Genomic DNA, 16,647 nt, shown 5'->3' on the forward strand with positions numbered 1-16,647 from the left:
AAGATTATCCTTTACATATCTCTCCCTTTCATAGCTGACTGCACTGACATGATACTTTTGTGATTGAGATCACAAGAAAGTTGATTCCATCAACCTAGTTACACCTACGTATTTTGATGAGACACAATGAGTGGAATCGAAGTAGCCCCGTGGAGATGACTTGGGTTGGGGCAGGAGAGCTTACAGAAATTTAAAATGACTTGGCTCAGTTTCCCCGATATATTCTCACATCCAGGAGATCTTCCTGGAGGCAGATTCTCTGTGGCTGTGCAGGGTTTCCAATCTGAATTTGTTTTAAAAATTATTCGGTTGTGAGACATAGGCATTGCTTGCTGGCCAGCATTTATTGCCCATTCCTAGTTGCCCTTGCTCAGGGGCAGTTGAGAGTCAACCACATTGCTGTGGCTCTGGAGTCACATGTAGGCCAGACTGGGTAAGGACGGCAGATTTCTTTCCCTATAGGACATAGATGAACCAGATGGATTTTTCCAACAATCAACAATGGTTTCATGGTCATCAGTAGATTCCTAATTCCAGGTTTTTAAAAATTGAATTCAAATTCCACCATCTGCCGTGGCGGGATTCGAACACCGAGTCTCCAGAACATTAGCTGAGTTTCCAGATTAATAGTCCAGCAATAATACCACTAGTCACTGAACTTTGCATCAGTATTCACCGAAGAGAAGGACTTGGTGGACGATGAGTCTGGGAAAGGATGTGTAGATAGTTTGAGTCATGTTGAGATCAAAAAGGAGGAGGTATTGGGGTTTTTGAGAAACATTAAGGTAGAGAAGTCCCCAGGGCCTGATGGGATATACCTCAGAATAGTAAAAGAAGCAAGGGGGAAAGTTGCTGGGGCCGTGAGAGAAATCTTTGTATCTTTGCTGGCTGCAGGGGGGTCCCAGAGGATTAAAGAATAGTCATAATTACAGGCCAGTGAGCCTTGGGTCAGTAGTAAGGAAATTATTGGAGAGGTTTCTTCAAGACAGGATTTACACCCACTTGGTAATAAGTGGACATATTAGCAAGAGGCAACATGGTTTTGTGAAGGGGAGGCCGTGTCTCACAAATTCAATTGAGTTTTTCGAGAAGTGATGAACACGTTTGATATGGGGAAGGCAGTGAATGTTGTCTACGTAGACTTCAGTAAGGCCTTTGACAAGGTCTGTCATGGCAGACTGGTGCAGAAGGTAAAGTCGCATGGGATCAGAGGTGAGCTGGCATGGTGGATACGGAACTGACTCAGTCTTAGAAGACAGAAGGCAACAGTGGAAGGCTGCGTTGCTGAATGGAGGGCTGTGACAAGTGGCATTCCTCAGGGATCAGTGCTGGAACCTTTGCTGTTTGTAATATACATAAATGATTTGGAGGAAAATATAACTAGTTTGATTAGTAAGTTGCGGACGACACAAGGATTGGTGGATTTGCAGATAGCGATGAGGACCATCAGAGGATACAGCAGGATTTAGATCGGCTGGAAACTTGGGTGGAGAAATGGCAGATGGAGGTTAATCAGGACAAATGTGTGAGGTAATGCATTATGGAAGGTATAATACAGATAGGAAATATACAGTAAATGCAGAACCCTTAAGAGTATTGATACCAGAAGGATCTGGTTATACAGGTACACAGGTCACTGAAAGTGGCAACGTAGATGGAGAAGGTAGTCAAGAAGGCATACGGCATGCATGCCTTCATCAGCCAGGGCATTGAGTTTATGTTGCCTCACAAACCTACTCCTCTTCAGCTCTGCCACAACTATCTAGGTGGATGTTAAACCATTCTAGTGTGCTTTTGGAAGAATAGTAGCTAGTTCGCCAAGTATCCAGCCAATATTTCAACAGCATGAAAACCAGATTAACTAACCACCCATTTCAAAATCATCGGGGTTTCGTTGGATTAAGTAGAGAGAAAATATTCTCATTAACAGAAGAGTTGAGAACCAGAGGTGATTAGCAAATGCATCAACCATGATATGACTTTCTTAGATTTAGTTCCTCCACATCCATGCGAGACAATGGACCAGTACCGAATCCATAGCAACCTCTTTTGCTCCAGCTTAGATGGTGTCCTGCTCCTGAAGGTCCCCTTTCAACGTACTTTTCCCAATTTTCAGGAAATGGTTTTGCGTTTTTGCATTTGGTGATGTCCATTTGACTGCCACTGGTATGTCAGGAAGGTAAAATACGTGACCTCCATTGTTACCCTATCACAGTCACAGTCACTTCTGACCAGTTCCCTGGATTGCTTCCCCATTTGGTGATGCTGTCTCCCCATGTGATGCTAGTAGGCAGCGCTGGTGAAAGGTGTTCCAAATTGTGTAACAGCTGCGCCAATTTGTTCCCTGTCTCATTGGGATAGATTGCAGTTGGTACTACTCTGCACAAATAGAATTACAGCTTGGTGGCCATGTTGATGGTGTAGGATGCCCAGTCAGTCTGGAACCAATGGATGACCAGTGCAGCTTTGCCAACTCTTGTGTGACCATCACCTTCCCTGGAGATTTTACTTCCTAGGTAGGGTGTGGGAGCGACATCCTCAATGCTGTGCTGCCTGATGGTGGTAGGAGGGCCTCTTTGCTGTCCAGTTGTCATTGCCTTGGCCTTCATGCATCTGATGTGTAGCCCAGCCTTGGTGGTGCTATTCTCCAGACTGGCAGTCCTGTCTTGGAGTGCAATTCTTTGGCCAGGAAGATGATGTCACCTGCGAAATCCACTATTGTCTGTGGAAAAACATTTTCATAGCAGGTGGTTACAATGTGGAATGCACTGTTTGACAGAGTAGTGGAGACAAATATAATCAGGGCTTTTAAATGGGCATTGGACAAGTATCTGTGCACAGGAGTTAGCACTGCTGCCTCACAGCGTCAGGGACCCTGTTTCATTATAAGCCTTGGTAGAGTTTGTATGCTAAGTGGCAATTTAGTTTGGCCAATCCACCTAAACTGCACATCTTTGGACTATGGGAGGAAACTGGAGCACGCGGAGGAAACCCACGCGGTCAAGGGAAGAATGTGCAAACTCGACACAGGCAGTGACCCATGCTGGGAATCGAACCTGGGTCCCTGGCACTGTGAGACAACAGTGCTAACCACTAAACCACCATCCTGCCACCATGCTAAATTGCCTTCTAGGATTTCAAGATGTGTAGATTAGGGGATGCCGGGGGTAAATGTGTGGGGTTACAGGGATAGGATGGGGGGGTGGGCCTAGGTAAGATGTTCTGTTGGAGAGTTGGTACAGGTTCAGTGGGTCGAATGGCATCCTACTGCACTGTAGGGATTCTATGGTTCTATGAAGAAAGGAAATCTGTAGCACCTAGTGGAAAAGGCAGGGAAGTTGAACTAGCTGAGTTGTTCTTGCAGAGAAGTGTCAAAGATGTGACAGGTCAAATAGCCACCATGCACTGTCAGAGGCTATGTTTAGATGAGGTGTTAAAATGAAGCATTATTCAAAGGTCAGAGAAGTTCTCCCCAGTATGATGTTTAATAGTTATTCTCAACCAACATTACTGAAGTAGATTACCTGACCATTTGTCTAACTTGCTATTTGTTGGACCTTGCTTTGCACAAATTGGCTGCCTGGTTACCGACAGCACAATCCTTCAAAAGTGCTTAATCGGTTCTGAAAAGCTTTGGGGTGCTCTGAAGTGATGAAATGCTATACATATCCAATTTCTTTCATTAGCTACGCCGTGTAACACACAGTACATTATTCTGCAGGTCTCTGTTCCTTCAAGCTTGAAAAAACCTAATAGATTGTGAGCTCAGTTACAGACTAATAGAGACTTTGAGTTCGGCTCTCTTGAGATTAACTAATAGTTGTAAATCCTTGGCTGCTGCCTCCATTCTCAAGAGCAACTAACTTTGTTCTAAAAAGGCTAGTTTTTAATGCTTTTATCTGTGATGAAGTAACATCTGGAGTATAACGGGAGCTTTCAAGGCACAACATATTTATTTATCTAATTGGCAGATTTCACTTGGCATTGGTCCTGGAGAGTTGAGTAATGTGCTGTGCAGTTTTATAAAAATAGGAGTGTTTATATCATGTTTAGCCTCTCTTATCGATTTATCTTTTAATTTGTTTGTGGCAGTCAAAACTTCTTGATCATAAGGGCTTATGCTTCTAGTGGTATTCTTAGCTGTTTTATAGTCCTTCTCCCTGATAAACTACCATGATGTGGCTATACCGACATTGGACTGAGATGGGCACAGTAAGAAGTCTCACAACACCAGGTTAAAGTCCAACAGGTTTATTTCGAACCACAAGCTTGACTCAGTCACCTGATGAAGGGGCAGTGCTCTGAAAGCTCGTGATTCCAAATAAACCTGTTGGACTTTAACCTGGTGTTATGAGACGTCTCCCAGAAAAATACATCTGCCACTTGCACCTCCATCTCTTTCTGGTCTACTGCTACATGGCCTCTTCCTCCCATGATCAGAGGTTACATTGCCAGGATGTGATGCTTTCCATACTTTGCCAGTGCGTAGATCTTAATTCTTAACCCTTACCTTCTCGGGCTCAATGTTTGAATTTGCCGGTAGCTTCTCCTGCTATCCCAGCAATGGTGGCATCCCTCCATTCACTGAGCCCTTCTGGTAGGTACATTATCCTGGCACTGACTTTTGGCTGTCATTCCTTAGACGCAATAGTCTTATCTTGTGCATCATTATCTTTAAAGTTTTAAAGCTTATTTATTAGTGTCACAAGTAGGCATACGTTAACACTGCAATGAAGTTACTGCGAAAATCCACAAGTTGTCACACCTCGGCGCCTGTTTAGGTACACTAAGGGAAAATTTAGCATAGCCAATCCGCGCTGATTGAACTGTGGGAGGAAACCAGAGCGCACAGAAAACCCACGCAGACACAGGAAGAACATGCAGACACCACACAGATAGTGACCCAAGCTGGGAATCAAACCTGGCTGCTTGGCGCTGGAGCAGCAGTGCTAACCATTGTGCCACCATGATACCCCACCTGGTCTATTGTCATCCAGCTTTTATCTGTACTCTCTGCTCCTGATAAATGTCAAATATATGAGTAAATGAGCTGCAAGATGCCTCATCACCTTCTATTTGCTCAGAGTCTGCAAGTTTCTGATTGATCCTAATTAATCTAGATGAGTGTACTCTTAGCAGTTTGATTACCATGTTGGAGAATTACAATCTTCCCATCACACCCTGTCACTTTATAAGAACATAAGAACATAAGAAATAGGAGCAGGAGTAGGCCATCTAGCCCTTCGAGCCTGCCCCGCTCTTTTGCTCTTTTGCACTATGCTAAATCCCTAAGATTAAAGTTTATCTCTGAGGGTCTTATGCAAAGCTGTAAGCCTTGTTGAATTTTCTCTGAGATTTTTGTCTTGATGAATACCCTTCTCCCTGCATTTAGGGCATTCAAGTGCGCAGAAAAAGGGGAACAAGTTGTAGTCCCTTCAAAAGCCAGAGGATGGTCTCACATTACAGAAGATATTTTTGGATTTTCCCCTGTAGACCGACTGATACACACTGTCACCACTAACACCTCCCCCCCCAAACCCCTGCCACCGCCATTCTGAAGCAGATTCACTCCCCAAATAAAGCCATATGTTAACCTACAATTTGGTTAGTTAGCTAAGATCTTATGGACCATCTCATCAACCACCACATGCTTTCTTTCACAAATTCCAATACTGAAGGGATTTTGTGTTCATCAGAAAAAGTTCATTTGCACATCTTTAAATTCGTCATTGGCAAATTTCCCCCATTGTTAGTGATTTAGCCAGTATTCCTAGTCTGGTCCCTATCCATTTTTCCATGATTTTATCAACAGTGTTTTCTTTGTCTTTATCATGTGTTACTGTAGAAAAACTGAACCCTGATGCCATGTCTGAGAAATGTAAAATGAAAATGTTTCTATCCTTGTCCCACACGTTTAAATCCATAGCTACTATTTCATTAAAGTCTCATACTAATGGGAGATACAGTGAGAAGTCTCACAACACCAGGTTGAAGTCTAACAGGTTTATTTGGAATCACGAGCTTTCGGAGTGTTGCTCCTTTATCAAGTGATGAAGGGATAGTGCTCCAAAAGCTCGTGATTCCAAATAAACCCTTTGGACTTTAACCTGGTGTTGTGAGACTTCTTATTGTGCCCCCTCCCGCCTTATCCAATGCTGGCATCTCCACATAATGGGAGATAGGCTGTGTTGGTGCTCTCCTTTAGTAGAGGTTTTAATCTGGGACAAGAGCGATAAGCAAGCTGTTGATGTAGTTTGAAGAGAATTTTCTTTATCCTCTCAAGTTCCTATCATCTGATGCCATTAACATTTCTTCAGCATTTTGTTAAAGGGATGCAATAATGTTCCAATTGATGGAATTGGAAAACAACTGACTTTCGAAATAATAATTGCTTTATGCCCAATTTTATTTGTGCTTTCTTCATGGAGTGGCTTACTAGATATTTCAGCTGTATTAATATTCCAGCAATTGTGCATGGAATCCCCACACTTTTCAGGGACCTTAAAGTGTTGTCATCCCCAGAGCTGAAGCAAATGGAACTTTTGTTTGTCTTGACGTTACTCTGATCCTTACTACAGAGTGAATCCAAATAACATTTCAACCACTCTCTTCCATGTACTATGGATGTGCAACCACTGTCCAGTACGGCACAATTAAATGAACTCATGACTAGTATTCTCATTACCAGACTGAAGCTTCTTATGATCCGTACAATTCCCTCAGGCCTATCAACAGTCGCCACCTTCTCCTTCTGAGCCTTCAGTGTTGTGTGTTGCTTCAAACCTTGTTTTATTTTGGATAATTTACCGCAAATGATATTTCGAATCACACCTGAATAGCCTGTTAGTAATTCCATTGGCATAACTGGGGTTCATTTTCCGCTATTATTCCTGTTATCTGTCAGGTCTGCCAAAAGAGCCCAAATCCTTTTTTATTTTGTCTGTGAATCTTCCGTTGTATTGACACCAGTGCCCCTTATCTGAGCGGTCTTAAATCTTGTCATCTTTTGTGACATCTCCGGCTGATGATGATACCATGAAGGCCACTGGAATAGACTGCCTTTCCAGGATTAACTTAAAGCTTCTGACACCCATGAGAGCTAGTGACGTACGTATCTGTGCAACTAACAAGGACTCAGCGTCTTCAGGAGAGATGGGATAGAATTGATGGCAATCAGTTTTCCTTTTAATAGCAAAATTCAGGGAAAAAAGAAATCATACATTGAAATGTGAACATGTGTTCTCTCTGAGTTTTTAAATTTCTCCTCCTTCCTCACACATAGAAACATAGAATTTAGGAGCATTAGGAGGCTGTTTAGCCCATCAAGCCTTCTCCGTCATTCATCACAATCATGGCTGATTATCCAACTCAATAGCCTAATCCTGCTTTCTCCCCATAACCTTTGATCATGTTTGCCTCAAGTGCTATATCAGCCGCTTGAATACATTCAATGTTTTGACATCAACTACTTCCTGTGGTAATGAATTCCACAGGCTCACCACTCTTTGGGTGAAGAAATGCCTCCTCACCTCCGTCCTAAATGGTCTGCCCTGAATCCTCAAACTGTGACTCCTGGTTTTGGACTCCCCCACCATCGGGAACATCCTTCCTGCATCTACCCTGTCTACTCCTGTTAGAATTTTATAAGTCTCTATGAGATCCCCCCTCATTTGGCTGAACTCCAGTGAAAACAATCCTAACCTACTCAATCTCTCCTCATGCATCAGTCCCACCATCCCCGGAATCAGCCTGGTAAACCTTCGCTGCACTCCCTCGAGAGCAAGAACATCCTTCCTCAGAAAAGGAGACCAAAACTGCACACATGCATCCTTACTGATGGTACGTCCACTTCCACAGGCAACAGACACCCTTCTGTCCCTCACCCAACTGGCTGACCTTTATGCGTTGATGGACTATTAAACTACAGTGGACGTCAGAGCTAAACCTAATCTTTCTCTGATCCAATGCCCATTCACATTAATTTCCGATGAGAATTCCTGGAAATAATCCAAGTGGGAGGACGATTTTCTCTTTCCTAGCCTGGGGACACAGTTCCAAATTATTGCCTTCCAATTGCTGCTTTGGTGGAGATCACCAGACTTCAGGTGGGATTGAGACCTTCCTGGCCTTTGCATTGCTGTGGCCTCCACGAAAAGAAAGAGCAGATCTGAAAGGCACTTAATTTGTTTCTTCAGACTTCTCACTCAGTGTAATTAGCAACGATGGAATGTTTAGGAAGTAAAAAATACCTTTTGGATGTAACTGAGAAAGGAGACTAAGGATTAATCAATTGTCTTTAACTCAAGAAATGTTGGGTGAAGTGGAGGAATACGTCAAATGTTTGGTAATGGTGATTCAGACAGGTTTGAAATTCACTTACAAAAATCATGGTGTCCTGATTGAATTGAATGCCTACAGTGCAGAAGGAGGCCATTCAGCCCATAGAGTCTGCACCAACAACAATCCCAACCAGGCCTTACCTGTAACGCCACATATTTGCCCTGCTAGCCCCCTGAAACTAAGGATCAATTTAACATGGCCAATCATTCTAACCTGCGAATCTTTGAACTGTGGGAGGAAACTGCAGCATCCAGAGGAAATCTATGCAGACACGGGGAGAACGTGCAAACCCCACACAGGAATCGAACCCGGGCCCCTTGACGCTGTGGGGCAGCAGTGCTAACCACTGTGCCGCTGTGCCCGTCCTAATTGGGCTGGTAAAAGTATGTATCTTCTTTGTTCTTTTGGCTATGGATTGTTGCTTGTTTGCTGCTTCCATTGATCCACCGTCTAGGACTTACCATTCAGCCCTGGCCCAAATCTTTGATTTGATTTATTATTGACACATTTATTGGTGAAAAGTATTATTTCTCGTTGCAGTACAGACAAAGCACACCATTCATAGAGTACAGAGGGGAGAAGGAAAGGAGAGGGTGTGGAGTGGAGTGTTACAGTCATAGCTAGGGTATGGAGAAAGATCAATTGAAGATAAGGTAGTCCCATTCAAAAGTCTGATGGCAGCAGGGAAGAAGCTGTTCTTCATCCAGTTGGGACGTGATCTCAGAATTCTGTACCGTCTTCCCCAAAGGAAGAAGGTGGAATGCAGAATGTCTGGGGTGGGTGTTGGGGGGCGGTCCTTGATTATGCTGGCTGCTTTTCCGAGGCAACAGGAAGTGTAGACAGAGTTAGTGGGTGGGAGGCTGGTTTGTGTGATGGACTGGGCTACATTCAGAACCCTTTGTAGTTTCTTGCAATCTTGGGCAGAGCAGAAGCCATACCAAGCTATGCTACAACCAGAAAGAATGCTTTCTATGGTGCGTCTATAAAACTTAGTGTGAGATGTAACAGACATGCTGAATTTCCTTAGCCTCCTGCGAAAGTAGAGGTGTTGGTGGGCTTTCTTAACTATAGCGTTGTCGGAGGGACCAGGACAGGCTGTTGATGATCTGGACACCTAGAAACACAAAGCTCTTGACCATTTCCACTTCACTCCCATTAATGTAGACAGGGGCGGGTCTTCCACTGCGCTTCCTGAAGTTAATCTTTTGGTGAGGTACATCTCACTACCTGAAAGCCTCATGCCTTGTACTGGCCCTTCTGCCTGTCTATATGTCTCTTTCTCTTCTCTCTTCCTCTCTCTCTCTCTTTTCCACCTTCTCTGCTTTATTTCATAAAGTGCTCGCAGCAATCGCCTAAGCGAGGGGCAGGATATAAATAGAACATTGTGTGTGTGCCCTCTGGGTGAAAATCAGAGGATTGAGCATAACTTTGCACCTTTGCAAAGTTGAAGACTAGCACTCGCTGTCTTGACTCTCCTGTAAAATATTGCTGTGTTTATTATCATTGTTTGTTGAACAGTGCTTCACTGTGAGTCACTGCCTTCAGGCGAGACTGAGTAAGGACAGAAAATTGGGGAGGGGGGGTGGGTTATAATTATAAATACAATTATAATTGAAATACATGTGCAAGTGAGGTGGAATGTCAAATAGGTGAGCTCTAAAAACTAGAAAGCTGACGTGGAGAGTAGAAGGTACATGCAAAGCTCTCATTAACTGTATATTAGAGTTGTGTAGTGTGAAACATTTTCATACAGACAGCATGAGTAGCTCATTAATTTCACAACTCCAACCAGGAAGAATGTTGGTTGAATTCCTGGTGTGTAGGCAAAGTGCCATCTTTTTGCTAGCTATACACAGGACTTAAGTTCCTTTTTGTTGCTTTTAATTTCTGTTGTGTTTTTATGCTGACACTATTTATTGTGTAATGCTGAAGGATTTTCTGTGTTTTTGTGGCGTCAGTAGTCCCCAGTCTTGGTGCAGTTGCAGCATTTAATTGAAGCCACTACCTGTTATTAGGCGGGAGTCCCCTCTTGGCGTACTAAATGCTATTTGAACCTCACCCAAAATATCACTGCGTAACAGGACACTTTGACGCTGGGGAGACAACATTGAAACGCTGTCAGATGTCAAATGTGTAAGTCAGCCTTTGAGGCCCAGAAAAATCCCTTCTAAGAAAATAGGTTGACTTATACGCCAAGTGTAAAAGTGACCCAGTTTCTTCCTTTAGCTTTGGATTGTTGCTTGTTTCCCTCCTCCCAATGATCTACTGCCATCTGGGGCCAATTGTTCAGCCCCTAATCTTTAGAGCTAACCATTACACCTGGCTGCCTCTGTCTCTCCTTTCAAAAGCCTCTGAAAACTTTGTGCCTTCTCCTGCCCCTCCTGTCTGTCTCCCTACTCTCTTATTTTGTATAAAGCGCTCACAGCTGTTTGCCGAGATGAGGAGCAGGTTATAAATTTAATGTTGTGTGCGTGGGCTCTGGGAAACAGTCAGAAGGTTGAGCATAGTTTTGCACCTTTGTAAGGTTGAGCACTGGCTGTCTAGACTCCCATATAAAATATAGCTGTGTGGTGGGTGGGGGGCTGGGGAGGGCGGGTTCGGGAGGGGGGGTGGAGGCAGGGGAGTAGGGATGTGTCTTAAACTTCCATGCCTGTTTCGCCTCCTTGATCCCAAGCAACCATTTACCTAGAAACATAAAAAGTAGGAGCAGGAGTAGGCCATTTGGCCCTTTGAGCCTGCTCTGCCACTTTTCCCCCATATCCTTTGATCTCTTTAGCCCCAAGACATGTCTCTAATGCCTTCTTGAAATCAAACAATGTTTTGGCCTCAACTGCTTTCTGTGGTAGGCTCACTACTCTCTAGGTGAGAAATTTCTCATCTCAGTCCTAAATGGTCTGTCCTGAAACTGTGACCATTGGTTCTGGACTCTCCCATCATCAGGAACATCCTTCCTGCATCTACCCTGTAGCTCAAAAAAATCATTTCCTCCATTATCAACAACATCATCAGCAGAGTGTACCATATAAAAGATGTACTGCAGCAACTCACCAAGGCGCTTTCAACCGCATCTTCCAAACTGCCACCTCAATCACCAGGATGGACAAAGGCAGCAGATACATGGGAACACCACCACTTGCAAGTTCCCCTCCATGTGGTACAACACCCTGACTTGGAAATATATTATCATTCCTTCACTGTCGCTGGGTTAAAGTCCTGGAACTCCCTCCCTGACAGCACTGTGGGTGTACCTACAGCACATGGACTGCAGCAGTTCAAGAAGGCGGCTTACCACCTCTTTGTCAAGAGGAGTAGAGATGGGCAACAAATACTGGCCTAGCCAGTGACACTAACATCCTGTGAAAAATAAATCTCAAAAGTGTATGCCTCAGATCTATAAGTTCAATCAACTTAGAGCTTTCAGCCCAGAGGGAAGACAATGCATTCCCATGCCAGCCATATGTAATGTATACAAGAACAAACAAAATGACGAAGAGACATTCTGGCTTGAAAACTTAACTCCATTCTCTGTGCACAGATGCTGTCAGACCTGCTGAGATTTTCCAGCATTTTCTGTTTTGGCACATGATCACCTCAGCTGGAACAGGAATCTAATCCACGCTTTTGATGTTGCTCCGAACCACATGCTATCCATCTGAACTAACTGACCCCCATGTAACTTTATCTGGTTTCCCTTGCCTCAACTTTTTTTTTGTGATGCCAAGTTCCACATGATGATCACTGTTAAGGATAAGGTGGACGGATGGGTTGGGACAGCCACTGACAGACTGACACCGATCAACGAACTGGTGAATGAATGAACGTATGAATGGATGTGTCGCTGTATGGTTGAACGAATGAACGTAACTGCTAAATTTTCTGTTGTATTTATCGTGATTATCGTATATTTATGGTCCCTAGTATTGACCTTTCAAAGTGTAGAAACATAAGAACATAAGAAATAGGAGCAGGAGTAGGCCATCTAGCCCTTCGAGCTTGCCCCGCCATTCAATAAGATCATGGCTGATCTGTCGTGGCTCAGTACCACTTTCCCGCCCTCTCCCCATAACCCTTAATCCCCTCTCTTATCAAAAACCCATCAACCCGCGTCTTAAAAATATTTAGCGAGGTAGCCTCCACCACTTCAACGGGCAGAGAATTCCAGAGATTCACCACCCTTTGAGTGAAGAAGTTCCTCCTCAACTCCGTTCTAAACCGCCCCCCCTTTATCTTGAGGCTGTGCCCTCTAGTCCTACTGCCCTTTCTGAGCGGGAAGAGCCTCTCCACCTCTATCCTATCCATCCCATTCATCATCTTATACGTCTCAATGAGATCTCCCCTCATTCTTCTAAACTCTAACGAGTACAAGCCTAGTTTATTCAACCTCTCCTCATAGCTCAACCCCCTCAACTCCGGCATCAGCCTAGTAAACGTCCTCTGCACTCCCTCCAAGGCCAAAATATCCTTGCGTAAGTACGGCGCCCAAAACTGCACACAGTACTCCAGCTGCGGCCTCACCAATGCCCTATACAGTCGTAGCAAGACCTCCCTACTTTTATATTCAATCCCCCTCGCTATGAAGGCCAGCATCCCATTAGCCTTCCTGACCACCTGCTGCACCTGCAAGCTGGGTTTTTGCGACTCATGCATCAACCCAATTGAACATCCTCATAGTTATAATGACCTCAATCAAGTTGTTTCTCGGTCTTAAATTTTCTAGAATTCTACATTTTCTGCTTAGTCTTGCCTGCTGGGTTTAATGTCATAGTTCTGGTTTAATTCTGATAGTTTGACATTGGCCTGGCAAAGAGCTGGCACAAACCCTATGAGCTAATAGCTTCCCCCTGTAGTTTATGTCTCAGTGCTTATGAAGTGATTTTATGCTATTATGGGCTTGAATACTGTGGTTAGTGATGAAGGGAGAGTGCTTGCCACTGGCCTCACAGAAAGCTAGCTCTATGGTGCCAGTTTCCTCTATTACATGTTTGTTACATCCTGGAGCCAGCTCAAGGCTCTTAGAAATAGTGACATTATCAGGTAGGTTGCGCAACCAGTCAGATTAAAGAATTCTCACCCATACCAGCAAATAAAAAGCACTTGTCCGTACAAATGAGATGTATGTAGAAACTGAAATGTCGTGAATGTAGCCCAACCCATCAATCAAACCAGCCTCTCATACATTAACTCTGTCTGATCCAGGTAGTCTGGGAGGCTGGAATTGATTAGAGCCATGACTAACCTTTCAAAGCCCTTCATAATGATGGACGTCAGAGCCATTGGATGACAGTCATTAAGACACACTGCTTGGCTTTTATTTCGTACCAGGATGATGTTCGTCTTCTTGAAGCAGATAGAGACCTCAGATTGTTGTAGAGAGACGTTGAAGATGTCCGCGAATGCCCCCACCAGCTGATCCACGCAGAATCTGAGTGGTCGTCCGGGTACCCCACCCAGGCCAGTCACTTTCTGTGGGTTGACCTTCGAGAAGGCTGCTCTGACATCTGCAATAGAACATAGAACATTACAGCGCAGAACAGGCCCTTCGGCCCACGATGTTGCGCCGACCAGTTACAAAAACAATGACCCACTAGCCTATACCAATCCCTTTTCGTCCATAAACCTATCCAGAGATCTCTTAAACGCCCCCAAACTAGACGCATTTACAACTGCAGATGCCAGTTCATCTGAGGCTTCCGAGGTGGAGGGCGTACTCTCGCTGACCCCTTGCTTAAAATAGGTGTAAAATGCATTGAACTCATTGGGGGAGGTGTGGGGCAGAGGGTCCATTGGAGCCGGCGATTTTACATGCCTTCATCCTGTAGTCTGTTATGTCTTGCAGACCTTGCCATAGTCATGGGGATCCGTGTGGCTAGCCTGGACTCTAGTTTAGTCCACTACTGTCTTTTGCCATCTGATGGATCTCCTTAGATTGCATCTGGCTTTCTTGTGTACATGAGGGTTGCCTGACTTGAATGTCTGGATAGACTCAGAACCAGGGGACACTGTCTGAAAAAAAGATGTCGGCAATTCAGGACTGAGAAAAGGAGGAAGTTCTTCCCTCAGAGGATGGTGGATCACTGGAATTTTCTGCCACAGAGGACTGTGGGAGCTCAGTCACTGAACATATCCAAGAGAGAGCTGGATAGAGTTCTCGTTACTAAAGATATCGTGGGGTATGGGGATAGTGCCGAAAAATGGTGTTGAGGTCAAAGATCAGCAGTGACCTAATTAAATGGTGGAGTAGGCGTAGCTGTGAGGGTGAGGGGGTGTTGCTCAGTGGTCTACTCTTGCTCCTATTTCCTATGTTCCCATGAACAGTAAGAGTGGCCGAAAAAAATAGATTTTTTTTACCGTCGAATGAACTGAGACATATCAATAATAAAAATACAATCTCATTCAGTGTTAGAGCGTATTTCAGTAAGAGCAACTCTACAGTAAAAGTAATCTTTTTTGACAGCAGTAACTGACAGAGTCCCACCAGCTGTGTGAAGAGACTGAGTCCTCCTCTGTCTTGGCTAGATTCTGTTCCAGGCAGATTTTTGCAACTTGAGTACAAGCAGGAGCAATAAACTCGGTTGTTTATCCTTTCCACTTTCCTGACCCTAAGGATGCTGGATATAGCGTGAAGGTGTCACAAGAAACATGCCTTTATCAGAAGTTGCAATCTATTGTATTCTGTCATTGGGCTATGCCTCTCAACGTTGGTTATGTGTGATTTTCTTTTCAACCTTGTAGGTATGCAGGAGACATACTGGATAAAGATATGTACCTACGCAGGAATTTGGCCAACAATCGCTCTTTGCAGGCATTAGTTGCAGGGCTGAAGGCTTATAGCACTTGGGAAAATCTAGCCTGTTTGCAAGATTGTAGAGAGTGCACTGGCGGTATGGTGAGTAAATCAGATGAAATTTATCCTTTCAAGATGTGATAAAAGGACATGGATCAGCTCGTGAAACCTGTACAGAGAAATGTATATTTCATCACTGGCCATGTATTAATTATATCTGTCATTGGGGGTCAGTTAGCTCAGTTGGCTGGATGACTGATTAGTGATGCAGAGTGACGCCAACAACATGGATTCAATTCCTATACTGGCTGTGGTTATTCATGAGGCCTCACCTTCTCAATCTTGCCTCTCACCTGAGGTGTGATGGTCCTCGGGTTAAATCACCACCAGTCAGCTCTCCCCACCAAAGCGGAGAGCAGCCTGTGGTCACTTGGCACTGGGGTAACTTTATCTTTATCTATCTGTAGTGCAGAGACTTGAGCGCAAAGCTTACACTTCCACCGCCTCAGTGCAGTACCGAGGAAATGGTGCTGCGCTATGCGAGGTCTATTCTAAGGCTCTATTTGCCCTGTCAAGGGGTTGCCAAAGATTCCATAGCCCCATTTCAAAGAACAGAGGAGATTTCCCCAGTCATCTCAGCAATATCTTGCTCTCAACCAATGAACTATTATCACATTGCTCGAAGAACAGAATACTGCAGATGATGGAAAATGTGTATGTGTATGTGGAGAGAAACAGAGAGTTAATATTTCAGGTCCACGGATCTTCATTACAACTGGGAAAGGTAGAGACATTATAAAAGGGTGAGTGGGACAGGTTTAAGTTTATTTATTAGTGTCACAAGTAGGCTTACATTAACACCGCAATTAAGTTACTGTGAGAATCCCCTAGTTGCCACACTCCAGCACCTGTTCAAATACACTGAGGGAGAATATAGCATGGCCAATGTACCTCCTAACCAGCACGCCTTTCAGACTGTGGGAGGAAACTGGAACACCCGGAGAAAACCCACGCAGTCACGGGGAGAATGTGCAAACTCCACACGGATAGTGACCTGAGCTGGGAATCGAACCCGGGCACCTGGCACTATGAGGCAGCAGCGCTAACCACTGTGCCGCCATGCATATTGTCACAACTGGGAAAATTGGAGACATTGTAAAGGGGTGAGGACAAAGGGAAGGTAGGGTGAAAATGAGGAGAGATTGAACGATGGAAGAATTAATCTTTGGGGTGAAAGGGAGCAGAAGCAAAGAAATAAATGATGTGGCAAGAGCAGGTGCGCTGCTGACTGAAAGTAAAAATAAAATGCAATAACGAAAAGGGAAATAGCTAGGCACAGATTATGGTCTAAAATTGTTGAACTCAAGTGTTGAGTCCGGAAGGCTTTGAAGTGCCAAATCGAAAGATAATCGAAAAATCGACATAAACCGGAGAGGAATGAAGAAAAAAAAACTTTCTTTAACTGTGAATCTGTCAACATCTTCACTTTGACTGTTAATCCCAGCGGTTTTCTTTTTGTTACA

The 16,647-nt window shown here is 44.2% G+C and overlaps 1 protein-coding gene across 2 annotated transcripts in view; it reads left to right on the plus strand.

Moving 5' to 3' along the window:
- Positions 1-16,647, plus strand: part of acoxl (acyl-CoA oxidase-like) — a 392,248-nt gene that overhangs the window by 176,002 nt on the left and 199,599 nt on the right. For both annotated transcript variants that reach the window (XM_080192936.1, XM_080192935.1), the window contains exon 12: positions 15,073-15,226. In XM_080192936.1, the coding sequence (XP_080049062.1) occupies positions 15,073-15,226 (154 nt within the window). The remainder of the gene's footprint in view (positions 1-15,072; positions 15,227-16,647) is intronic.

The sequence above is a fragment of the Carcharhinus amblyrhynchos genome, chromosome 7, assembly GCF_965287045.1.
Source record: "Carcharhinus amblyrhynchos chromosome 7, sCarAmb.v2.hapA, whole genome shotgun sequence".
Lineage (NCBI taxonomy): Eukaryota > Metazoa > Chordata > Chondrichthyes > Carcharhiniformes > Carcharhinidae > Carcharhinus > Carcharhinus amblyrhynchos.